The 27,498-nt window shown below is 41.6% G+C and overlaps 2 protein-coding genes across 5 annotated transcripts in view; both read left to right on the top strand.

The window, feature by feature from the left end:
- CLPTM1L (CLPTM1 like) overlaps positions 1-2,723 on the top strand; it is a 52,522-nt gene extending 49,799 nt beyond the window's left edge. The window contains exon 17 of the mRNA XM_075921517.2: positions 268-2,723. Within this exon, the coding sequence (XP_075777632.1) occupies positions 268-352 (85 nt within the window). The 3' untranslated portion in view covers positions 353-2,723. The remainder of the gene's footprint in view (positions 1-267) is intronic.
- Positions 2,724-10,152: 7,429 nt separating this feature from the next.
- The window catches only part of TERT (telomerase reverse transcriptase), a 54,959-nt gene continuing 37,613 nt past the window's right edge, over positions 10,153-27,498 (top strand). For 2 of the 4 annotated variants that reach the window (XM_075921515.2, XM_075921516.2), the window contains exons 1-4: positions 10,153-10,813; positions 16,212-18,207; positions 23,192-23,387; positions 27,170-27,359. In XM_075921515.2, coding sequence (XP_075777630.2) covers positions 10,577-10,813; positions 16,212-18,207; positions 23,192-23,387; positions 27,170-27,359 — 2,619 coding nt within the window. In that variant the 5' untranslated portion in view covers positions 10,153-10,576. The remainder of the gene's footprint in view (positions 10,814-16,211; positions 18,208-23,191; positions 23,388-27,169; positions 27,360-27,498) is intronic. The other 2 variants (XR_012901816.2, XM_089776450.1) reach the window with 2 other exon arrangements.

Below are 27,498 nucleotides of genomic sequence, written 5' to 3'. Positions count from 1 at the left end.
GAGTGATAGAGTTCTGGAGATCCTCTTCCCCTGGCTACTGAGCTTTAATGGCAAATGGTATGTCCATTGCCCAGTTACCCACACATCAGATACGTGGACCTTTCAAGTTTCATTGTATGTGAAGAGTGGATATGATTCTACTTTGGACCTTTTTTTAATGTTCCATGGCATTAGACTGACATTGGGGAGGTAAAGCAAATGATAAGGTATCAAGTACTGGTGTATGCTATCTTTTACCATGTAACTAATTTGTGTTTTATCTGTAAGGCTATATCCTGTGGATAAGAGCAGAGTGAATGAATATGGAGAATCTTATGAAGAAAAGCCGAAAAGAAAACCCCACAGAGAATAGTTAAACAGTAGAAGATTATTTCTGGACAGCTACTGGCTCTGTGTATTGTTTGGTTTTAAGGAAGAAAAAAGAATTGATTATTTAATAAGAGTATTTTTTTAAAGCTTATGACAGAACTCCATGGACAATAAATACATCTTCTACGTTGCCAAAACCGTGTTTTCATGAAGAAGTCTGCCAATGTTTCTGCAGGATGTCACTTAAAGAATAGTTAAACATATTTAAATGTCTCTTACATGAAAATTTAAACATTAATTTCTTTATTGTTATAATGAATGTGTTAGTATGTGTTTTGAGATCGCTCAATTAACTGGTCATGTGGTACCTTTATTGATAAAGGACTTCTAGGCCATAAAAAGTGCAGGTAGGCTGTGATAGTTACAGCAGGATAGAGCTTCACTGCTGAACCAAGGATTGTTATTTTAAGGTATAACTTCTGGAACATTAGATTTTAAACTGCCTCACACAGCGCCATTCTAGGTTGACACTGGACATGGAAGGGCTCAAATTCATGGGGGTTAAACTGACAGAAGCTATATGGGACATTGAAATAAGAGTCCTCTGGCTTAAAATGTTCTTCCTGGAAAGAAGAGGATAGTAACCCAAACTGTTAAAACTTTTTAAAATATTGTCAAGCTTTTTTAGCCTGTAATATGACTTTAAATCTTAATTTATTTTTAAATGACAGAGCTTTTTACTATAAAAAGCTGATGAGCATGTGCAGCAGTTAATATTCTGTGACTATTTTTAGTACATATCTAAAGTTGCATAAACTCTTCCTGCATTGCTAGCCTAGAACCTCTTTATTCCCTACCAAAATGGGTATTTATGATTGATACAAGCCATTATGGTGCACTAGGAAAATACATTCCTTATACAGTCTTGCAGCCGTATATGTTTGCATGATAAGACACCATTGTGAACTATTGTGCCAACTCTCATATGCTTTCAGAGGCAAGTTTCTTAGTCCTCTTGATTGATATTATAAATTAGGTAAGTAAACCATACTGCATTCAGCTAATCTGAAGGGGATTGCTTGAATTTATAGATGCTCAGAAAACTTTCCAGTCACAAAAATATTGTTTAAAGTGCAGAGTATCAGACTAAATTCTTATCATGTTGTCAGTTTGGATGTTGTATTTATCACTGAAATGCAGCACTTCTTGCAAATTGTATGCAAAAATATATTCAAATGGCAGAACAGTATGCATTTAGAACCCCGTTACATGGTTTTATGAAATAGTAACTTGCATCTAGAGAGCACTATAGTTAAATGAACTGCATTGAGTAACTTTGAAAATACATGTTGCTTTCCTCACATTAATTAATAAACAAAAGATTTGAGTCCCAGAATAAGCATTAAAGGGTAAATCCTAGTTCCACTTCGCTAAATTAAGTTCTTTATTTTAAAATTAAATTGATTAACTTCTAGAGATCTTACATGGGGGAAAAATAAAAACATTGCTGACCAATTTTCATCTTTTAATTTACTGCATATTTTTGCTAGACTCTCTCAACATTTTTTTTACTTCAGTATGACACTAATTAAAAATGTAAATAATGCAAGTGAAGAAAACACTGCTCTAATAATGGTTTGTCTTATGCAGTAGCTTTTATCAAATGCCAGTGTTTGCAGTGGTTTGAAAGCACAAAGTCCTGCAAAGACAAAGCATGTACTTAATTTGACGCTGAGTAGTCCTACTGAAGTCATTGGATCTTAATTTAACTTGCATTGAGGCTCCTTTACACCATTCTGACAGTGTAAAGTAGTCCTAAAATGGACATTATTTTAATCTAATGCCCACTTTATGATTAGTCTTAAGGCCCTGATTCTCATTTATGCTTAAATCCTTTTACACTCCTGAAGCAGTGTAAAGTTAACGTGTAAGATCTTGTAGGATTGAGGTAGAGTCAACCATGATCGTTTTTTCTCATTTTGCCAGCTGTAGTTCTGCATTTCCACACAGACTACTCTAGGACTCCTATTTCATAGTTGTAAACGTCTAGTTATCCTGATATAGTAACTTTTACATTGGTCCTTTTGGTGTCATTTTTAAATGAATTCGAGTCATTGATGTTTCTGAAGTGGCCTCCAAATATCTAATTTCTGCATTCAGGTATTTTGCATTTGTATTCAACATTCCTTTTTTGTGAGTAATTGTTTGAAAATTATGTTTACATCTTTATGTACTGTTAATTATCCTTCATAACTTTCCATATCTTCTGGTGATAGGAGATGAATAACTTTCCATACAACAATGGTTATACTGGATGTAAGGTTAGAACATTTGATGTTGTAAAGCAGTGAGGCTTTGAATCAGTGGTTTGTTTTCTGCATTCCATTTACAAAATAAAACATGTATGGGATGAACTATTTGAATTCTGATTTATTAGAAAACTGAGTTACTGTATATGTTACATAAAGACAGATGAAAGAAGAATTGGCTACATTTTAAAAGCTTTCATTGTACTGAAAAAAGTCTTACAAAATCATGGAATGGTGTTCTAGCTCTAGTCCACTCAGTTTGAAATGCACTCTGTCTTCCCTCCTGAAAGTCTGACATAATTGGACAACTTCAGAGTGTTCCAGAAGAGATTACAGATGTGCAAAATACTTTTAAAATGCAGTTTTATAAATATCATTGTATTCATGATAATGTGGTGTTCTCACAACACACAGAATTGAGTCAAGAAACCACCATTTTAGTATATGATGAATCCTATGGTTTCTGTTGGATTTTAAGGTATACATTTTGAACTTCCGTAATTAAATTAAAATCATTTTTAAAAATTGTGATGGATAGGACAAGTGCTGGCCTTTCTGAACATCCCAGCATACAGTAACCAAAGAGTTAAACTCAGGTAGCTAGGAGGTGTTGGTGGGGAGCCAGGAGAGCCCATGGGGGAAGGTGTTGAGATCTGAAATGAAATGAGTATCTGCTGGCTAGTCTTTTTTGTGAGAATTTAACCCGGGAGCTGGGGGAACAATATGAATTGAACCAGGCAGAACTATCATGCCTACAAAGAATACTGGGCATGGAAATGAATGGGATCTCAAAGCATGGATCTGTGAGTATATAGGGAAAAGTCCATTTAGATGCAATCAGATTATTTCCCTTTTTTGTTGTATGGTTAAATTTATCTCTGCTAAGTCCCTGTGGGCCTCTCCCGCCCCCACCCCAAACTGTACTTTAAGCTCTATCCCAGAGATTGAATTTTGTTTTTAAATTGTTCTTTTCTCAGTTGCTTTAAAACACCTAGCAGCCAAGTATGCTTTGGCTTTATAGAATCATAGAGCTGGAAGAGACCTCAGGAGGTCATCAAGTCGAGGCCCCTGCCCAATGCAGGACCAATCCTAACTAAATCAACTCAACCAAGGCTTTGTCAAGCCGAGACTTAAAAATCTCTAGGGATGGAGATTCCACCACCTTCCTAGGTAACCCATTCCAGTGCTTCACCACCCTCTTAGTGGAATAGTTTTTCCTAATATCCAACCTAGACCTCCCCCACTATAACTTGAGACCATTCTCCTTGTTCTGCCATCTGTCACTACTGAGAACAGCCTTTCTCCATCTTTGGAACCTCCCTTCAGGAAGTTAAAGGCTGCTATCAGATCCCCCTTCACTCTTCTTTTCTGCGGACTAAACAAACCCAAATCCCTCAGTCTCTCCTGATAGGTCATGTACTCCAGCCCCCTAATCATTTTGGTGGCCCTCTGCTGGACTCTCTCCAATGCATCCACATCCTTTCCATAGTGGGGGCCCCAGAACTGGACACACAACTCCAGATGTGGCCTCACCAGAGCCGAATAAAGGGGAGTAATCACATCTCTAGATCTGCTGGCAATGCTCCTTCTAATGTAACCTAATATGCTGTTAGCCTTCTTGGTTACAAGGGCACACTGTTGACTCATATCCAGCTTTTCATCCACTGTACTCCTCAGGTCTTTTTCTGCATAACTGCTATTTAGCCAGTCGGTCCCCAGCCTGTAACAATGCTTGGGATCTTTCTATCCCAAGTGCAGTACTCTACGCTTGTCCTTGTTGAACCTCATCAAATTTCTTTTTGGCTCAATCCTCTAATCTGTCTAGATCACTCTGGACTCTATCCCTGCCCTCCAGCATATCTACCTCTCCCCCGTGCTTAGTTTCATCCGCAAACTTGCTGAGGGTGTAATCCATCCCCTCATCCAGGTCCATTAATAAAAATGTTGAACAAAACCGGCCCTAGAACTGATTCTTGGGACACTCCTCTAGAAACCGACAGCCAACCTGACATCGAGCCATTAATCACTACCTGTTGGGCCTGACAGTCTAGCCAGCTTTCTATCCATCTTACAGTTCATTTATCCAATCCATATTCCCTTAACTTGCTGGCAAGAATATTGTGGGAGACTATCAACAGCTTTGCTAAAGTCAAGGTATATCACATCCAATGACTTTCCCATATCCACAGTGCCAGTTACCTCATCATAGATGCTAATCAGATTGGTCAGGCATGACTTGCCCTTCGTGAATCCATGTTGACTATTCCTGATCACTTCCCCTCTTCCAAGTGCTTCAAAATGGATTCCGTAAGGATCCCTTCCATGATTTTTCCTGGGACTGAGGTAAGGCTGACTGGACTATAGTTCCCTGGATTGTCCTTCCCTTTTTTTTAAAGGTAGGCACTACATTTGCCTTTTATTCAATCATCTGGGATCCCTCCCGATTTCCACAAGTTTTCAAAGATAATGGCCAAAGTCTCTGCAATGACATTTGCCAACTTCCTTGGTACCCTCAGATGCATTAAATCTGGACCCATGGATTTGTGTATGTTTAGCTTTTCTAAACAGTTCCTAACCTGTTCTTTCCCCACCAAGGGCTGTCCACCTCCTTCCCATAGTGCATTGCCTAGTGCATTAGTCTGGGAGCTGACCTTGTCTGTGAAGACAGAGGCAAAGAAAGCATCAAGTACTTGAGCTTTTCCAACATCATTTGTCACTAGGTTTCCTCCCTCATCCAGTAAGGGCTCAACACCCTCTCTGATCACTCTTATTGCTAACATGCCTGTAGAAGCTTTTCTTGTTACCCTTCAAATCCCTTGCTAGCTGCAATTCCAGTTGTGCTTTTGCCTTCCCTGCATTCTTGAGCAATATATTTATACTCCTCCCTTGTCATCTGTCCAAGTTTCCACTTCTTGTAAGCTTCCTTTTTGTGTTTAAGCTCACCAAGGATGTCCCCTTTAAGCCAATCTGGTCGCCTACCATATGTGCTTTTCTTACTGTGCATGGGGATGGTTTCTTCCTGTGCCTTTTAATAAGGCTTCTTTAAAATACTGCCAGCTCTCCTGGACTCCTTTCCCCTTCACATAAGCATCCCAGGGAGTCAAGTATATCTTTTTGTTTTAATAAAATCACCCTTTTTAAGGTGATGATTTGATTCTTGTGTCCTGGAAGATCATAGGAGGTCTATGTATAGGGTTGCCAGGTGTCCGGTTGGTATTTGTGGCTTTTGTCTGGTTTAAAAAAAACAACTGAAAATACCAGACATGTAAAATATACGGTATTTTCTGTTTTTCTCGGATTGAAGGCTGCTTGGGACGTTCTTCCCCCGCTGTGTCTGGTGGGAGCAGGGGAGTGCAGGAATTCAAAGGGTCCATGACTCTTATTTTTTGGTCTTTTTGGGGGGGTGGGGTTTTTTGTTTTAACTTTTGGTTCTTTCTTTTTTTCTTTTTTGCTCAACCAATTCTTTTCCTGCCATGTTTGGTGTTTTTTGTAAAACACTATATATATGGATGCCTAAGACTGAGGGTCAGCTATCAGAGATTCCAGTTTCTTTTCTCTTTCTGCAAAGCTCTCTTGTGGTAAAATCAGGTCTTCATCACGTGATCCCTCTCCTGTCATCCATTTCCAGATAAACAGAGACTAGGGACAAGGTTCCTACCCATCCTAGCTAATATGTCCATTGATGGACCTAACCTCCATGAATCTAGCTCTTTTTTTAACCCTGTTAAAATCCTAGTCTTCACCACATCCTCCGGCAAGGAGTTCCACAGATTGACTGTGCACTGAGTAAAGGAAAACTTCCTTTTGTTTGTTTTAAACCTGCTTCCTATTAATTTCATTTGGCGACCCCTAGTTCTTTCATTGTGGGAATAAGTAAATAACTTTTCCTTACTCACTCCTTCTACAACAAAGTAATGATTTTATAGACCTCTATCATATCCCCCCTTAGTCACCTCTTTTCTAAGCTGAAAAGTCCAAGTCTTTTTAATCTCTCTTCACATAGGACCCATTCAAACCCCTAATAATTTTTGTTGCCTTTTTCTGAACCTTTTCCAATGCCCATATTTCTTTTGAGATGAGGCGACCACAGCTGTACTCAGTATTCAAGATGTGGGTGTACTATGGTTTTATATAGAAGCAATAAGATGTTCTCTTTTTTTTTTAATGATTCCTAACTTTCTAGTTACTTTTGACTGCCACTGCACACTGAATGTATGTTTTTCAGGGAACTATCCACAATGACTCCAAGATTTCTCTCTTGAGTAACTGTAGCTAAATTAGTCCCCATCATATTGTATGTATAGTTGGGATTATTTTTTCCAATGTGAATTATTTTACATTTATCAACATTTAATTGCATTTGCCATTTTGTTGCCCAATCACTTAGTTCGGTGAGATCATTTTGAAGCTCTTCACAGTCTGCTTTGGTCTTAACTATCTTGAGCAGTTTGGTATCATATGCAAATTTTGTCACCTCACTGTTTATCCCTTTCTCTAGATCATTTATAAATAAATTGAATAGGATTGGTCCCAGGGCAGACCCTCGGGGGCCCCATTAGTTATCGCTCTCCACTCTGAAATCTTACCATTTATTCCTACCCTTTGTTTCTTGTCTTTTAACCAATTACTAGTCCGGACCTTCCCTCTTATCCCATGACAACTTATTTTACTGAAGAGCCTTTGGTGAGGCTGAGGTATCTTGTCAAAGGCTTTCTGGAAATCTAAGTACACTATATCTACTGGATCCCCTTTGTCCACATGTGTGTTGACCCTCTCAAAGAACTCTAGTAGATTAGTAACGCATGATTTCCCTTCACAGAAACCATGTTGACTTCCCCCAACAAATTATGTTCATCCACGTGTCTGACAATTTCATTTTTTTACTATAGTTTCAACTAATTTGTCTGGTACTGACATTAGATTTTGCCAGGATCACCTCTAGAGCCCTTTTTAAATATTGGCGTCACGTTAGCTATCTTCCAATCATTAGGTACAGAAGGATAGGTTACAAACCAGTTAATAGTTCTGCAATTTCCCATTTGAGTTCTTTCAGAACTCAAGGGTGAATGCCATTTGGTCCCGGTGACTTGTTACTGTTTATCAGATTTTTTCCAAAACCTTTTCTAATGACACCTCAATCTGGGAAAATTCCTCAGATTTGTCACCTAAAAAGAATGGCTCAGGTTTGGGGATCTCCCCAATATCCTCAGCTGTGAAGACTGAATTAAATAATTCATTTAGCTTCTCTGCAATTACTTTAGCATCTTGATCTTCCAGGGACTCAACTGGTTAAGCAGGCTTCCTGCTTCTGATGTACTTAAACATTTTACTATTAGTTTTTGAGTTTTTAGTTAGCTGTTCTTCAAACTCCGTTTTGGCTTTTCTTATATTTTTACACTTAATTTGACAAAGTTTATGCTCCTTTCTATTTTTCCCACTAGGATTTGACTTCCACTTTTTAAAAGATGTCTATTTCACTGATTCTTTTACTGGTTGTTAAGCCACAGCAACACGTTTTTGGTTCTCTGAGGCTATGTCTACACTGAGTTTAGCCGAAAGAGGCAATGCAAATGAAGCACAGATTAGTATTTTCTCGTGCTTCATTTGCATAACCTTTTCCAAACGGTTTTTGCACAACAGCAAGCAGGGTGGATGTTTCCTTTTTGTGGAAAAACCCCCTTTTTGCACAAGATCCTTATGCCTCAAAAAAGGAGATATAAAGATCTTGCGTAAAAAGGAAATGTCCACACTGCTTGTTTTTGCACAAAAACTCCTTGGGCAAAAACGGATCAGAAGATTATGAAAATGAAGCGTGAGAAAATGCTAATCCGCACTTCATTTTGAATTGCCTTTTTCAGCAAAACTCGTAGTGTAGACATAGCCTTACTGCATTTTTTAATTTGGGTTATACTTTTAAGTTGGGCCTGGTGCTATGGTGTCTTTTAAAAGTTTCCATGCAGCTTGCAGAGCTTTTACTTTTATAACTGTACCTTTTAATTTCTGTTTAACCTCCTTGTTTGTGTAGTTCCCCTTTCTGAAATTAAATGCTAGTGTTGGGCTGCTGAGGTATTTTTCCCACCACAGGGATATTATTACATCTGGTGTGGGAGGTCAATATTGTTCTTTGTAGGAAAGTAGCTAGTGAAACCCTAGGACCTGGATAATGCTGTCAATTAATGTATCAGTGCAGGCCTGCTTGGGAATGGACCAATGGGGGCACAGAATGGGCTCTTTCTAGGCTACATCTACACTGGCAGCTTCTTCCACAAGAACTGTTTTGTGGAAGACTTCTTGCACAAAGTCTTCTACAAGAGCATGTCTACACTGGCATGTGTTTCTGTGCAAGAGATGTGCTTTTGCGCAAGAGCATCCATAGCAATGTGGACTTTCTCTTTGCAAGAAAGCTCTGATGGCCATTTTAACCAAAGGGGCTTCTTGCTCAAGAAATTCATGTTGCTTGTCTACACTGGCCTCTTCTGGAAGAGCTCTTGCACAAGAGAGCTTCTTCCTGAGAGGGAGCATCAGAGTTCTCGTGTAAGAAACTCTGATTTCATACAGTAGAACGTCAGTTTACTTGTGCAAGAACACGTGGCCGGGTAGACACAGCCTTAGTGTCTTCTTTTTAGATCCTCTCTCCTTTGTTCAGGCACTTTTTTTTTCAATTAAGAGGCAATCAAGGGGTCTAGGAAAACCTAGAGATGCGCTAACCCTAGGTTGTAATAGTACTTGTTCAAGTTCTGCAACTTAGGAGAATCATGCATCATGATTCTGCATTAGCAAAACTCAAGAGAACTGTTCAGCACAGGGTCCCTGTTTCCGCCAGAGTGCTGTGGTACACTGGACAGTGGGAGTTAATGGCCCTGTGTGAACATGACTTTCAGCTCCCACTAATCCATTGGTAAATCACAAGTATAGCACAACACATGGAGCCAGGTGGCAGCCTGAGGCACAATGAGATACTTACGGGTGATGCTGCACCACTGAGGCAATCATTCATGTGTGATGACCACAAATGCCCAAGTAGGCATGTGCGCAAGCCTTACACAAAAGTTGGTGGCTGTACATTGACCTAACATGGGCTAACCAAACCTGGCAGTGTGGCTGCGGGATAACACCACTATTTGGGAATGTCCTGGTTTACATGAACCTGCAGGGAAGTTGAAAAGCATCAGAGGGATAGCGGAGCAGGTCTGTAACTGGAAAAACTTAAGCAAAATGCAGGACAATGTAGCACTTTAAAGACTAACAAGATGGTTTATTAGATGATGAGCTTTCGTGGGTGGGTCTGGCCCATGAAAGCTCATCATCTAATAAACCATCTTGTTAGTCTTTAAAGTGCTACATTGTCCTGCATTTTGCTTCAGCTACCCCAGACTAACACAGCTACATTTCTATCACTGGAAAAACTTAAATAGTCTTGTGGCACCTGTGAGACTAACACCACCTGGAGATGGTACCCTGGGCTTTCGTGGGCACAACCTACTTCTTTCACCTGAAGATGTGGGTTATGCCCAGGAAAGCTCATGCTGCCCTCTCCATGTTTTGCTGGGCTGCAACCCTACCTCTTACTGTGAGACAAAGAGCTTGTGGGAGCAGTTTACTGCCACACACGCAGCACCTTCCTCCAGCCCAGCCCCTAGCCCGCCCTCCATCTCAGCTCCTGCATAGCGCCCCCCTCCCCTCCCGTTCCAGCTCCTGGGGGCGGGGGGGGGGGGCTCCGGCGCGCGGGGTAAGGGCGGCCCTTCCATGGGGGCTCGTGCAGGCCTTGCGCGCAGTGCGAGCACTTACTGGAGCCGAGGGCACCTGGGGTTTCCTGTTGGACCCGGGCCCGGAGGAGCGCGCCGCGCCCGCAGCTGCTCTCGGCCCGGGGAACGCGCGAGGTGCAGCAGCAGCGGCGGCGGGCGAGGCGCGAGCCTCTCGGAGCCATTAGCGCCGCTGCGCTGCCCGGCTCCAGAAGCATGGCGGGCGCCGGGCCGTTCCGTGCCGTGCTGGCCATGCTGGAGGGCTGCTACGCTGAAGTGCTGGGGCTCGAGCGGTTCGTGCAGAGGCTCCGGGAGGCGGCAGCGTGCGGGCCGGGCCAAGCTGAGCTGCTGCAGCAGGGAGACTCCGAGCTGTACCAGGCGTTCGTGGCCCAGTGCGTGGTGTGCGTCCCCCGGGGAGCCAGAGCCATCCCCCAGCCTGTCTGCTTCCAGCAGGTACTTGCGGCGGCGGCGACTGGGGAGGGGGCTGTAGGGCTGGCGTGCCTCACGGGGCACTTGCTGCCTCCATCGCAAGCCTTATGCTTTGGCGGCGCGAATAGTTCCCGGCTGCTTGCCCCGGCTGCGGACTGACCTTGCTTTTGCGGAGCAGAGGCTAGTTCCAGAGCAGGAAGGGGCTCTCCGCTGCCTTTTCTCCTCTTCCCATGGAAAGAGCGAGGCTGCAATGCCCCGCGCGGGCTGCCTATGCTCGCTCTTCTGTCTCGGTGCTTTCCTCTCGCTTGTCTCCCGCGCCTGGGCTTGCATGCGAGTTAGAGCCTGCACATTGTCTTGTAAGACAGCAGCCACTCAGATGTTTACTTTTCCGTGTGGAGCCAGGTAATCGCTTGGCCCTGGGGGGGGGGAAGGGAGGGGGGGGGGTCGGGCTGAATCTTAGCTTCTTCTGCCACAAGCCCTGCAGCGGGGTGGTTCTTCCCTCCCCTGATGGTGATGGATGAGCACGTGTCACCAGGCGCCTAGGCTGCAGCTAGATGAGAGTGAGGGTTAAATGTAAGATTACATTCATATGGTTCCATGCCTTTATGTTTTCCTTGTTCGGGTTGGCCCTCCCTGGTCAAAAAAGAGGGAAATTTGCTGGACCAGGAGAGGTTGCCTGCCACCAGCCCTGTCACCCCCCACTGCCTCCACTTCTGCCCTGGCCATCCCCCACTGTCTCTAGCCCAGCTGGGCTGCTGGCCCTTCCCTACTGCAGGTTATGTTTCCACCCTGGCTGCCCCCCTGCCTCTAGCCTGGCCAGGCCATTGGCCCCTGCCTATAGCCTGGCTGGGCACTCTGCCCTGGCCGTCTGGCCCCCAAGCCCTGCTGGCCTCAGTTTTACTGCCACAAGCCCTCCTGCCACGAGACTCCAAGCCCCAGGGCTCTCTGGCACTGAACCACGGATGTTGCCGGACCAAAGTGGCCCAGTTTTGGGAAGTGCAGCCTCTATGCTACCATCAAAACCAGGGACAGGGAACCTCTGGCCTGTGGGCAATTCACCAGGGTTAGCTTGGTGGGCCACCAAATGCATTGTTTTCCTGAGTGTCCACATGGCTGCTCACAGCTCCTAGTGGCTGTAGTTTGACATTCCCAGCCAAGAGGAGCTTCAGGAAGCTGTGTCACTGTAACTGCCACCGCGTGGATTTGAACCTGGGATCTCTGACGCGGAGTATAGGAGCCTCTACCTTGGGAGCTAAAAGCCAGCTGGCTCTCAGCCCCAGCTGTAGAGGTCTCTTGAGCTTAACTGTTGCTGTGGTCTAGGTACCACTTGCACTGCTTAGTAACCACATTAGGTGTGTGGGTTACACCACTTCCCGCAGCTCCTATTGGACAGGAACGGTGAACTGTGGCCACTGGAGCTGCGAGTGGCCGTGCCTGCAGACACTCACATAAACAAAGTGCCTGGCGGGCCGCATCTGGCTACCATGCTGGAGGTTCCCCATCCCGGATCTAAACATTGAAAAAGAAACCGTAATTTTTGTTTAATTAGAGCTTGTGATGGATGGAAGGGGTATCCACAAGAGATCTTTTCTAGACATATCAGCCATTCTATTAATTAAATTGCCTGTAAAGGGTTAAACCCAAAGACAGTGGGTCTCCAGGAAGTGTTATCAGGGAGCCAGGAGAGCCAATGGGAAGAGAGTGAGAGATTTGAATTAAAACAGGTTCTGTGATATGGGAGGAACATGACCGCCACCATCTGTTCCTTGCCCTTTGAGGTTACTCCCCTCTGGCCCTTCAATGACATCCATCCTTATTTTCACTGTGCAGCTCTGCCTTGGAGATGAACATCTGGCCCTGATCTCGTTTGGCTGTTTTGTCGAGATTGGTTGCTCCTGGGCTACTCTGCCCAACTGCAAATATGAGCACTAGGCTATTTTCTGGCCCTTCTGTAGCTTCAGTTGCCCTGAAAGCTATAAAAAAAATAATTTGGTTTGGATCACTGGCTTTGCAAGTTGAACTTTCTGTGAGCCTTTTTTCCCCGCAGGCAGTAAAAGAAAAAAAATCCCTAAACTTTCAAATAGTCAAAAGGGGGTGAAAAAGCTTCCTTTTAAAATTGAGTTCTGTGTTCCTGGTTCAAAATTATTCCACCTCTGCCACCATGTCAATGCGGTTTCCCACTCTGGCACTTTGAATGCAGTAGGTGGGGACCCACAAGAAATCTTAAAAATACCCTGCCACTAGAGGCTTCTGTGGTTTTTGTTTGTTTGTTTTTTAACACTTCCCCAAACGTTCCCTGACTTTGGGTGGTACGCTGCAACCATCCAAATGCAAAAAACCCTTGAGAGTCCCGGAAGACAATTTCTTCCTGTGGGGTACCCTAGGGCATGTCAACACTGCAGGGCAAAAGTCAAATTCAGATACGCAACTTCAGCTACGCCAATTGCGTAGCTATAGTCAAAATAGCTTAATTTGGCATTTAGTGCTGTCTACGCAGCAGGAAGTCGAAGGAAGAACATTCTTCCTTTACTTCCTTTACTCCTTGCAAAATGAGGGTTACAGGAGCCAGAGTAAGAAGTCCTTTATCTCGACATTATTTCAAAATAATAGCTTGCTGAGTAGACTCACATTTTCTTTTGAAATAACATCAGTTATTCCTAAATAACATTGTTGTGTAGACATATCCTCAAGCTTTTTAACCCTGTGATGCCTATTATATCAATATCCTCCTTTAAAACTAGGCACTCTAGTTCTCCCATTTTACTATTTAGATTTCTAGCATTTGTGTATAAGCACTTTAATAATTTGTGACAAATTATCTGGCTGCCATTTCCTGATGTGTTAGACTCTTTTTCATTTTATTGTGTCTTATCTGATCCGACCCATACTTTCATCCTCTCCTCCTTATTAGAACATAGAGTATCTCTATTAATAGAACCTCCCCAATAGATGTCTCTGATCCATCCATGTGCTCCTCCACACCTGTTGGCTTTCCCCCAGCCCTTAGTTTAAAAACTGCTCTACAATCTTTTTAATGTTAAATGCCAGCTGTCTGGTTCCATTTTGGTTTAGGTGGAGCCCATCCTTCCCGTATAGATGCCCCCATCCCAAAAAGTTTCCTAAGTTCCTAATAGATCTAAACACCTCCTCTCTACACCATCGTCTCATCCATGCATTGAGACTCTGAAGCTTTGCCTGCCTACCTGGCCCTGCACATGGAACTGGAAGCATTTCTGAGAATGCCACCATAGAGGTCCTGGATTTCAGTCTTTCCTAGCAGCCTAAATTTGGCCTCCAGAATCTCTCTCCTACCCTTCCCTTTGTCATTGGTACCTACATGTACCACGACCACCGGCTCCTCCCCAGCATTACATATAAGTCTATCTAGATGTCTTGAGAGATCCGCAACCTTCACACCAGTCAGGCAAATCACCATACGGTTCTCCCGGTCATCACAAACCCAACTATCTTATGTTTCTAATGATCGAATCTCCAGTTACTAACACCTGCATTTTCCTAATGACTGGAGTTCCCTCCCCTGGAGGTGTATCCTCAGTGTGAGAGGATTTCATAACATCCTCTGGAAGGAGGGTCCCAACTATGGGATCATTTCCCTCTGCTCCAGTTGAATGTTCTCCTTCCCTGAGCCTTTCATCCTCCTTAGCAGCACAGGGGCTGTCTGACTGTAGGTGGGACAGTTCTACAGTGTCCTGGAAAGCCTCATCTACGTACCTCTCTGCCTCCCTCAGCTCCTCCAGTTCAGCCACCCTGGCCTCCAAAGCCTGTACGTGGTCTCTGAGGGCCAGGAGCTCCTTGCACTGAATGCACACATACGCCACCCGCCCACAGGGCAGGTAATCATTACATGCTACATTGACTGCAATAAACAGGATAGCCCCCACTCTGCTGCTGGGCTTCTGCCTGCATTCTCTCCTGCAGCCATCTAGGTTATTGATAGGGTTTTTATTTAAATCGGGAAGTTTTGTTTTTAGTTTAGTTTTAAAGAATATCACTTGTACCTCATCTCCTTCCAACTGCCTCTCGAAACTCCTTTCGCTGCCCCTGTTCGCAAAGCTTCCTGGTCGCTTACTCACAAGCTTTATAAAGCCCTGGCCTTCCTGACAGCCTCGTCCCCTGGCTAAGGCTCAACCAATGAACAGAAGATTCTAGATTTCAAATCCTTGTCAAGAAGCTCACAGCTTTCAACTGCTGGCTACAGCACATGGTCCTTCAAACAAACAGCTCAGACCTTGAATTTCCAAACAAACAAACAAACTGACAGACAGACAAACACAAGCTCAGCACACAGTTTCTTTCAGGCAACTAGCAAGTAACCCCCAAACACAAACACACACTACACACCGCCACTTACCTCAAGGGTCCTGTATTCACTCCTCCTTCACTTGGAGAACTCACTCTCAAAACTCCCTGTTAGCTGCTCCTGTTCGCAAAGCCATTTAATTAACAGAATAGCTGGAATGTCTAGAAAAGGGTAGTCTCTGTTCCATCCATCACAGAGTTTTCACATTTAGGAAAATATAAAAGAAAACAATTTTTGTTCTGCTCTTTTATGTAAAGTGCAAAATATTTTTTCATCTTGTAGAAGAAATACACTGGATTTCTCTCTCAAAGCTACTGTTCAAAATTATTTTAAAATGATTGAAATGGGACTCCAGCTATAAGCTTATTGACCAGTTTGTAAAATCATGAGCTGACATTTTATCATTGTTAATTTTATAGTAGAACTCGAAGGCCCCAACCAAGACTGGGACCCTGTTGTGTTAGATGCTGTGCAGACAAGTAGCAAGAGAGAGCCTCTGGCCTAGAGGTTTCAAAATAACAGTGTGAGCATCTACACAGCCATTCAGTTATTTCAAAATAATTTTGAAATAACGGACGGCTTTTTCCGAAATCTGTAAACCTCATTCTACGAGGAATAACTTCTATTCCAAAATAACTCCTACTCCCAGCCTCTCCCCTGCCCACGCCAGGCTTCGGTCCGGTGTGCAGCTAGAAAATTAAGAAAATACCGGACATTGCACATGTCCGGTATTTTCTGATTTTAACGGACAGAGCGCAAAAATTCCAGACTGTCCGGTACAATACCGGACACCTGGCAACCCTACCTGGGGCTCTAAATTGAGATAGCACATCTACATTAGGGAAGCCTCTCTCAGACTAATTTTGAGGCTTCCCCGCAGTTGTAGACGTGCTATTTCGAAATAAGCTGTTTTGGAATAACTATTCTGGAATAGCTTATTTCAATGTAAGCATGCAGTGTAGATGTATCTTAAGAGCCTTAATCTAAAACTGGAGTCTGGGGTTTTGCATGCTCTTGCATGCACCTTTTTAATAAAAAGGTATATCTGTTATTTAGAAGATGATTTGATGTAAAATTAACTTTTTTTCTCTCTCTTTTCAGTTATCTAATGAGAATGAAGTAATCGTAAGAGTAATTCAAAGACTTTGCGAAAAAAGGAAGAAGAATGTCCTTGCATTTGGGTATGCGTTATTGGATGAAAACAGTTCCTATTTGCAGGTTATGTCTTCAAATATATGCAGCTATCTACCTAACACGGCAACAGAAACTCTTCGCATCAGTGCCCTCTGGGAAACGTTGCTGAGCAGGATAGGAGATGATGTTATGATGTATTTATTGGAACACTGTGCAATCTTTATGCTAGTGCCACCTAGTTGCTGCTATCAGATTTGTGGGCAGCCTGTGTATGAGCTTATTTCAAGTAATGCAGTAGCTGCCCCAGTGTTTGTTAAACAAAGGTATTCAAAAAGTAGGCATAATACTTTGTATGACTATGTACAGAAGAAATTTCAGTTTCATAAAAGAAGCTTATCGAAGACAAACAGGTGGAAATGGAAACAAAGAACAGAAATGACTCTCTTGAGCACTAAAAGTCCACGGAGTAATAAAACACCAGGCTTTGTGTCTGATTCTGAGCAGTCACCCTCAGCTAAGGGAGCTATTGGGCAAAATTCTAAAACAAACAGACTGGTCATTATGGTCCCTGGACACCTGGAAAATGAGAGAGGACCTGACCTACATCCAGTTGCTACAGCCACACCAAAAAGGAAGCTTGATAGGGAGCAGTTTGAAATGACAACTAAGAGGATGAAGATGAACCTCGGGGAAGAAAAGCTAGAAAGGGATGCTTGGAGCCTGGGTCCTAATGTAGATAAAAATAAGTCCACTCAAGATTTCATTTATGATAGACAGTCTCTTTCATGTGTAGAATCGTTTTCTGTAAATAATTGTATTGAAATTAAGTCCATATCTCAAGGAAATGAGGGTGGAGCAGAGACACTTGGTGCACTTTCTTTAGTCCAGGAAGCTCAAGACAGTAAGGAAAAGTCTGTGGCAGATGATGAGAATTTAAAGCTGCATGTTCAGTGTAATAAACTTTATAAGTCTAGCACTGAGACTAAAAGAAATTCCAGCAGAGAGGGAGCAGAGCTAGACATCTGTACATTTCAGGTTGGTTCTGTACAAATGAAAAAAACGAAAGACACGTTTTTAAAATATAGAGGAATTAAGTGCCCTTCAGATAATATAGTTAAGCTGTCCAATAAAATGTCACGTTCCAGAGTATACATTGGGAGGAAATGTCTCTTGTATTCTTCCAGGAGCTTTCAAGAATGTTTCCCTAAATCATTTTTATTGAATCGCTTAAAGGGCTGCAAAGCAGGAGGACAACGACTTGTAGAAACAATATTCTTAAACAGCAAAATGTTGGCAGAAAAATTCAATAAAAATCAACTGAATTACACTTGGAAAAAGAAAAGATTGCCCAAACGTTACTGGCAGATGAGAGATGTATTTCAAAAATTGTTAAAGAATCATGCAAAGTGTCCTTATTTGGTACTTTTAAAAAAGAATTGTCCTGTTTTGATTTCTGAGACAAATTCAAGCAAAACTGAAACAGCGTGTCAGTCAGCTACAAGTGACAGAACACAGATTTATAGGGAAGCAGAAGGTCAAGTTGGGAAAGAGCATCCTGTATGTTTGACAAACAATAGCAGAGAACGTGGTTGCAGTGGTGTTCCAAATGGATCGTGTTTGCTTCCAAAAAGAACTTTAGCTCATTTAAGTATCTTAAGCAGCCCTGAAAAATCTGTGTTAGGGCACACAGAAAATGAAAGACAAAATGCCAAAGGCCTCTGTGATCTTGGCATGAAAGAACTTCTCCGACAGCACAGCAGCCACTGGCAGGTGTATGTTTTTGTGCGGGAATGTTTAGACCTGGTGGTACCTGCACAGCTGTGGGGTTCTAGCCATAACAAATGCCGCTTTTTTAAAAATGTGAAAACCTTCATCTCCTTGGGTAAATTTGCCAGGTTTTCTTTGCAGGAATTGATGTGGAAGATGAGAGTGAATGACTGTACATGGCTTCGTGTGACCAAAGGTACTATTTATAATATTAAAGTGAGGCACTATACAATGGAGACAGCAAACCAATATTCAGATTTATCCCAAGTGAGGACTTGAATATTTAGAGTAGAAAGACTAATGTGGTTGCTTGGTATACCAACTGACCCCAAATAGTGCTTATTGTAACTAAAGCTACACAGTTTCCTTTATAAATCCCTGTTTTTATATGCTTGAAACTTTCACTATTTAAACTCACATTTTCCATGTCTTTGGCTGATGATGATTTCTTAAACTTCTTCACTGCATTTTGATCAGAATGTGAAATAATGCATATTGGATGACATGACACATTGAATTCTTCGTTTGGTTTTCGTCACCTGAACTCGAAACAAAATATGTAAAAAGTGTCAGAGAAAACTGAACAGTGATTGTTTTTCTTAGAGATGGGACACGATATAGTCACAGAAAATAACAGATAGCGTAGAGAAGGGCAGCTAGCAACAATTGCCCATGAATTATAAGAGGTGCACTGAAACTGAAAGGCAACAAATGTAAAACAAGAAAAGAAAATACCCTTCTATAAAATGCAGAATTAATCCCTGGAATTTGCTATTAAACTTTTGGATTCATATATATATTTTATCACTATAAACATCCTTCCCCCCAAAAAAACCCAAAACCTTCAGCATTAGACCTGTATCCTGCAGGATACACGTTTTACACTAAGCTGTTCTGGGGGTGGGCGTTCGTTTGGGGAAAACTTCCTTTGTGGAAAGGGATGCTATTCCAAGACTATTTCTTGCCCCTTTCTCTTAAGTATCAGGTACCAGTCAGTGTCAGAGGCAGGATACTAAATTAGATGATCCAGTCCTGTATGGCAGTGCACAATTAGAAACAAATATGAAGTCCAAACAGTACAAGCCTGTCTTACTGCCAGTCGTCCCGTCCCCACCTCCCGCCGACAAATATTTAGCAAATGGGTGAACTTTACATTTCAAACACTGTATACAGATCCTCCTTAAGGAAGTTAAGACTGGGGAAAATGTTTTTTGTTTTATCTGTTTTATCCTATCTATGGCCCTGAGTAAGCACTTTCATAATGGAAATTACTGAACTTAATGGGTATATTGAGCACTTCAGTTAATGAGATTACTCACTTGTTCAGACTTATATATGTGCTTATGTGTTTTCCTGAATCAGAAACTTATGTCTCACATTACTATAGTACTTGATTTTGAAGAAGCTAGCCATTTCCTTGTGAATGCAGAAGTACTGGTGGAACTAATGTGGCTAATTGGTGCCCATTTATTTAAAACTTCATGTTGTAAATATAGTATTATCAACCCCAAAATTTTAAAAATCATGAGCCAAGCTCCAAAAAAGTCACAATATTGGATTAAATATTACAAGAATTTTAAAAAATAGACTCTGGGTTTTTCTTATTTGCGTTCTGGTTTCTGTGCTTTTAGGGTGCACTTGCTTCATGTTTTCAAGTTTTTCTTCACAACAATTTCTCAAATTTAATGAAAGCCATGATTCTCATAGAATAATATGAATTAGAAACAGCAGCTTTAAGAAAAAGACTCCAAAAATCTCAAGCAATGTAGTAATTCAAATAAGTGTCTCAGTATCTCATAAACCTATCAGAAACTTATTGTGCTGAATAATTTAAAACTTGAGAAATTATATCAGATAAAGTGAGACATTAACAAAGATGTTAAGAGGCGTGTGTAATTCTCAGACCTTACTTTGGACCAGAAGTTGCTCTCTGTATGCAGAGAGGATCTCCTACCCATGGGTCTGTCTCTCTTATGGGGAATGGATTGGCATTCATCAAAGCAACATCTTCCTTACCCTCACACAAAGGTGGGTGCTTTCTGCATGCTGGGACCTATGCAGAAGGCAGGCAAAGAGGGCAGTGAATGGGGATGCCCATAGTCTCTGTTACTACTATGAATCCCCCTGCTATAGGTGGATTTCCTATTTCAGGAAAAGAGCATCTAGGACAGTCCCTAGGTCTAGGAGCTGTCATTAGCATGGAAGCCATTAGAGACTGGGAGGTCATCTGCTGATTGCGCCAGGATCCCTGTGAATCATTAGGACTCCACAGCCTGTTCTGTGGGAAGGTAATGGGATGGTCCGAAGTTTAAGGCTCTAAGCTCAGGACTACTCAACTTTGGAAGCCCCGTGAGCCACAATGATACTCCTAGCACATGCCGAGGGGCCGCAACTTAAGTGCGGTTGCATCTACATACAAATATATTTGCAAATAGCGTCTGTCACACCGAGGGGCATGAATACAAAGATTAAGGCAAGACTACACAACACACAGGCCTCATTTAAGTCAGTTCTGCTGATATTAATGCAACATTTACCTGATTTCCACCCATATGACAGCACTTTTAATGAGCAATGACAGTCCTGGAATTTAACTACTAAAACACATATCAACAGAAGACCATTATATTGACTACTTTTTTTGTTTTAGCTCCACCCTGGGCCACATGTTGAGCCCTGCGTAAACCCAAACTGCACTGCGGGCTGCAAACAAATGGGCCACAGGCCGCATGCGGGTGTTGTGTAGCCCTGCTATAGCTTATGAGATTAGAGTTCAAGTCCCTGTTCTGCTTCAGATTTCCTGTGTGACTCTGGGCAAGTTACTTAGTTTTTTTGTGTGTCAGTTCCCCATCTGTAAAATGAAGATAAGAGCACTTCCCCTCCCTCACAGGTGATAAGTCTATGAAATATTAAGGATGATTGCATGCTATGTGCTTCTTTCAGCAGCATGTAGTGTGCATGCATGTATAACCCCCCGGCATAGGTCTCAATAACAGTATAGGCTGTGAAGTACAGCTGAGGTGAGTAAAGACATGCTTGAAGAGTGCGTGTACTTGAATACATACCCCAAGTGGTTCTCTACTTGTCGAAGTCATGACCTCCTTTCTACACAGCTATTTTTAGTAGCACAATGACCCCTGGCCACCTATTGGAGCCTTTCATACTGCAATGTAAAGTGGTAGTGATGTGCTTTTCACTGTGGCGTGTGTATACTAAATAATACTGCCAGTGGTATATAGTGTAGACATAGCCTAAGATTTCAATCAATTTAGCAGCCCATCCTATGGAAACACCTAAGGTGAGGGATATTGAGCCTTTTGATATAATTATAGAAAATTTAATCAGTTCTTTTGTAGGATCTGTTGGATATTCTTAGATACCTCTTCTCAGTTATAATTCAGCATTAAATGTTAAGCAGATTTCTCTGTTGTGTATGAAATAAGAAGAAAAAAATCCAACTATAAAACTTATTTTTAATCCTTTACAATTTGGTGTACACCAAACCTTTTGATACTTGTTATGCTATGTCCAACTATAACAAATATATTTTATCCAGTAATTCTGAATGTACCAGAAAATTCATTTTCAAAGTATATGGGTACTAATTTTTAGTCCAAAATTTTTATATTTTAGGTAATATATTTTTGACTGACTGTATTTCAGGGAATACTCCCCCTTAAAAACACCCGTAAGATCTTGGGTGTTGGCCCTGATCCAGCAGAGTTCTAAAGCAAATGCTTAACATCCAGGCATACTTTAGTGAACGGGAACATTTTGCCTCCATGGGTAGCAGCATCTTTTTTCTGGTCCTGTATCTCTCTTCTAAATACTGATTCCATAATAGTGAGAGATTGATATCTGTTGTCCAGTATATAGAAAATTAACTATATGTTGACACGATAACTTCAAAATGAGTTACTTTATTATGCACGTTTTATTGTCTGGATGCTAGAATTTCACTTTCAGAGTTTTTATAACATTCAGGGTGGGTTTTTTGGCGGCGTTAAATGACCATTACCAGAAAACACTATTTTATTTGATTTATGGAAGACTTCCATCAAGATTGAGGCCCTTTTGTGCAAGGTGCTGTATATACATGTAAGAGAGACTTCCCTGCCCTAAAGAGCTCTCAAGCTAGCTATATAAAAGGTCAGGACAAGGAAAGGCTTGTACCCCATTTTAAATTAGTTTAAACTATAAATCTCTTATGAAGTATCTTGTTTGGAAATGTAGCTGTTTGACTGGATTCAGAATTACCCCCATATGAGATAAAATCCAAGTTACATTTCCATAGGAATATTAACCTTTTCACTTAGTTTATTTTAGTTGTCTGGTTAGTATATTGTATTTCATGCTGATTTTGCATTTAATTTGAAAATATGTCTAGCAGAGCGCCATAAACCTTGCATTGTAGGGCAGTCTTTGTTTTGCTTCCATTGCATGACTACAAAAAATATTCAGTTTGAATTTACCAAAGATCTGAGGTGGCATCACTTTTTTGGACTATCAGAATACTTTAAGTAGAATGTTTGGCAAAACAAATATAACTGCAACTGAAATCCACACTACAGCAATTAAGTTTTTAAAAAAAAATTAAATTAAATTTAAACAAATTACACGTCTGAAATTAATCTGTGTAGTTCATTTGGAAGTATAAATATTGCTCTTTTCCTCAATTAACCCCAATGGCTCAGGTTCAAAATTTTTATCATTTGCTTATAAAGCAGTCCATGAGATTACATCTTTCTACTTTGCAATAATTTGGGACCAATTCATCTTTTTCCTCACAATATCTTGCCACTGTGTATTCAAGAGCCTTCTCTGCATCCCAAGCCATGGAGAGTATAGAAAGTAAGTCAGACATAATTATTTCTCTGGATCACCAAGTTGATCACTGATCTAAAAGGTTTATTTCAACACTTGCATTGATATTCTGTGTACTGTTTTGTAACTACAAACTATTTTTTTAATATGTAATATGTGCCAAACTTACAGTCTGAGTAATTAGAAAACGTGGGTTTAGTCTGCTTGGGGGCCAGTTATTGTAAGCGGTGTTCGACAGTTTTCGTAGCTCCCTTTTCCAACCTCAGTCTAAGAGAAAAGCATGTGTGCATGTGTGTGTTGGCTTTTAGAAATGTAAATGGAAGATTCTCAATCTAATTGAAGTTTGCTTGTTGTAGGTGATCATTTTGTTCCTGCTTTGGAACACCGTTATCGTGAGGAAATTTTGGCCAAGTTCCTATACTGGCTAATGGATACCTATATTGTACAGCTGCTCAGGTCATTTTTCTACATCACTGAGACTATGTTCCAGAAGAAGATGCTTTTCTTCTATCGAAAACGAATTTGGAGAAAGTTACAGAACATCGGAATTAGGTACTTACAATAAAAGCCTACCATTTAGGAAATATGGAAAACTTACATTTTGCATTAATTAAGGTTACAACTTTGCCTTAAGAATTGCCCCTTCATTCCATTTACATTGACTAAATTTCTTAAAACTCACTTGAGATTAAAATTTTCATGCTTTGTCAGCTCAAAGGTCTGTTGTGTGAGGATATTGGTGTAAGTCTCCTCAGCCATTTTTGAGTTGTCCAAGTTGGGAGTGAGGATGAGAGAATTATTTAATCTGTTTATTAGAACAAAAGTCTCTTTCTTGTGGGTAACTCAAACAAATGCACTTCAAAATGTAAAATAAAAATAAGTTACATTGTGTATTGGCTAAGTCCCATAGTAAGTTTGGGAAGAGATGGGGGCAGGGACAGCTATAACCTCATTGGGCCAGAAGGGAACAGGTTTGGAAAAGGAGACGGATATCTACTATATATTTCAGAGAGTTTGTCTGTTTGTATGTCTGTCCCCCAGTCGGGGGACATGAACCCCTTTCCTGGCTGTCCCTGCTGCAACTGCAACAGCCATGGACAGGCACTTTTCATCTATCCCCAAGCTGCTGCAGTGAGAAAGGGTGGGGGTTGTCCTCTCTCCCTGGGGTAGCCTGCACACTGAACCCCTCACCCCAGCCCTGCCCCACACCAACTGTTTAAATGAAGACAAAACTTATTTGGGTTAAGGATCCAAGCAATGCTGGGTAAGTCTTCTAGTCCTTTATAATGTGACCAAGTTAGACTTTTTGTAGTATTCTTTGGGGGGGAAAAAAAAGCTAATTGAAGATCTCCTGGCTAAGCCAGAGTGTTCTCTTGTAATACTTCCTATTTTTCCTATGCAGTGGAATAGTTTGCTTTTGTGCCTATCATAATCTCTCTCTGAAAAACTGCCCACACTTGAACATTTCCCCCCATTATACTTGTTTCTCATGGGATCTTACTACCAATTCCCTGAGTTTGCTAAAGTCTGCCTCTTTGAAATACACTGTCTTTATTTCGCTGTTCTCCCTCCTACCATTTCTGAGATTCATGGACTGTCATTTCATAATCACTTTCACCCAAGCTGCCTTAACCCTTTCAAATTCTCAACCAGTTCCTCCTTATTTGTCAAAATCAAATCTAGAACAGTCTCCCTTGTAGTAGCTTTCTCCGCTTTCTGAAATAAAAATTGTCTCCAGTACATTAAAATAACTTGTTGGATAATGTGTGCCCTGCTGTATTATTTTTTCAACAGATGTCTAGGTAGTTGGAGTGCCCCATCACTATCAGTCTTGTGCTTTGGATGATTTTGTTGTTTAAAAAAGCCTCATCCACCTTTTCTTTCTGGTTAGTTGGTCTGTAGTAGACCCCCAATCATGACATCACCCTTCATTTTTTACCCCGTTTATCCTTACTCAGAGATCTCCACAAGTCTTTCTGCTGTTTCCTCACTCCTCGTGTATACATTTTTAATATATAAGGCAATATTTCCTCCCATTTTTCCCTGTGTGTCCTTCCTAAGCAAGCTATACCCTATACAGGTTGAACCTCTGAAGTCTGGGATTCTCTGGTCCATCAACATCCATGGTCCAGTAGGACTACAGATGTTGCTGGATCAGAGAGCCTTGGTGCCCTGGAGTGAGACCCCCGTCCCTGGGGAGCCCTGGTTGGGTGGGGAAGAAGTGTGGTCACACAGCTGGGGAGCTCTATCCCCAGTGGCAGCAGCGGGATAGGTGAACCCTGTCCCTGGTGGGGACTGCCGGTTGGGCAGGGGAGAAGCAGGGCCATAGAGGTTGAGGAGCTCTGTCCCCAGAAAGCCCTTGCTGACCAGAGCAGCAGCAAGACTGGAGAATGGCAAAAGTGGGGCAGCTGGCAAGCCCTGTCTCAGGGGAACCCCGGCCGGCGGGGCAGCAGCGGGATAGGCAAGTCTGGTCTCAGGAGAGAATCCTTGGTAGATCGGGGGTGAAGCGGGGCCGCGACAGCTGGGAAGCTCCATCCTGGGGAACTCCAGCAAGCCAGAGCCCAAGTCTAAGCTCTGAAGGCTGAAGCCCAGTGGCAGTGGAGCTTGGGCGGAGCCAACTGCAGGGAGGGGGAGTGTCCTGGAAAGCCAGTGGCAGGGAACCTCCCTATATCCGGCAAATTCCCTCATTCGGGACAGGTCAGGTCCTGAGGGTGCCGGACAAGGGAGGTCCAACCTGTAGGCCCAGTTATCATAATAGGTTCACAGTTACTGCACCTTCTGGACACAGCATATTATAAATATTATATTATAATAATAATGGAACCTTGATTGGCATATAATATCTTGGATTCAAACTAGCAACATTAATGTGAACAAACACAAAACCTTTTACATTGAATACATTATAAAATAGTAATTTGTTTTAGGGATGTTAAATTTAATTTAATCAACTAATCGACTAGTTGATGGATTTTCCATCGATTAGTTGATAAGCGGGGAACTCCCGGCCCCGGCAGCTAATCTTTCTGCGGCTCTGCCTTTTAAATGTAAGGCAGGCTGTTAATACATTTAAAAGGCTGAAGTGCAGCAGAGGGAGCCAGCACGAGCTGGGCCAGCTGGTTCCTAGCTCACACAGGGCTCCCTCCTCCCCCACGCTTTGAACCAGCCTTAAATGTAAAAAAGGCTGATAGAGGCAGCAAGAAGTGGAGGGGGGAAGGGGGATGAAGTGACTAGTCGAGGGACTATCCAATAAGCTTTTGCTCATCAACTAGTCGCTAACATCCCTAATTTGTGTTATATTTTATTAATGGTGCCTAAAGTAACTAAATAACATGAAATACTGAACATTACTAACACTGTTTTCAGCTTGGTGTTTAAAAAAGAAAATCTGTACCAAAGTTGTTAAGATCAGGAAGCTTTATTTGAAGAAAATATAAAACAAACTCCAGAGGTGTAAGTCCTCATCCTGCAATGTGATCCATATAGGAGGATTCCTGCATACAAACCCATTTACTTGAATGGGAACCTGCACCCTGTGAATCCCTCCACAAACTGGGTGGGGTAGAGTAGCAGTAGATACTCTGTTAATACTCCATATCTTATTTGCAGGTTGAGGGGAAGTATAGGTCTTCCTTTTGGTCACCTCTGCCTCCTATGACTTCCTATATATAGACTACACAAGCACAGGGATTTGGCCATTGGGCTGATTCTGTTTAATTTTGGTGCTGAATTTTGTCTTGATAAACTGATACATTTTGAAATGAAGCCCAGAATTTCACTGGCGAGTGGGCAAGGGACAAAAATAAATAATAATGACCATTGGGTTGAAAGAATGGTCCTTTTATAGAAAGATGGATGACTTTAATCTTTTGTTGCTCTTCAAAAAGCCCTTTCTAAATCTGAACCTTGTTTACAGCTTGTCATTTTGAAGGAGATGAAAAATCTAGCTTCCTATTTCAGTAGAAATATTCCAGGCTTTCCAAATATATTTCACTACTTGCGTTGGAGGTATAGTTTCATTTTCATCTGCTACATTAAATTTGGATCTCATGCTTTATTGCTGCTAATTTGGGTAGCGACCAGCAGAAATGTAAACTTTATTTTTGCATTATTTTACAAAATTAAGTAATACAGTTAATTTAAAAAATGATGCACATTTTTGGTTATGAATAATGGTTTTATCATAATCTGATGTATTGGATTAGTCATTGTTAAGGTGGTTTCCATGGAATATCTGTGATTATTTTCTGAAATGGAAAACTTTGCCCTGAAGACAAAATGTGTAACTCACTGCATTTAAGTCCTTTTAAACTTAATGTATGTTTTTATTTTAGAAATCATTTTGCTAAAGTGCGTCTTCGTGCATTATCTGCAGAGGAGATTGAAGAAATACAGCAGAAGAAATATGTTCCTATGGCATCAAAACTTAGGTTCATCCCTAAACCAAATGGATTGCGACCTATAGTAAAAGTTGACAGTGTTGTTGGAGCAAAAATAATGAGCAGGAAAAGCAGAGACAAGAAGGTCACTATATTCTGAATTTGTTTATGTTCATTGTCACCTTGCAACTAATACCAAAGGGTGTATGTTAGAGCTATCATATGATTAGAAAAAATAATTATGATAAATTTTGTGTTAATAATAGAATACCATTTAAATATTT

Source organism: Pelodiscus sinensis, chromosome 2 (genome assembly GCF_052426305.1).
Source record: "Pelodiscus sinensis isolate ZL-2025 chromosome 2, ASM5242630v1, whole genome shotgun sequence".
Lineage (NCBI taxonomy): Eukaryota > Metazoa > Chordata > Testudines > Trionychidae > Pelodiscus > Pelodiscus sinensis.
This window is presented reverse-complemented; position numbering and strand designations above follow the sequence as displayed.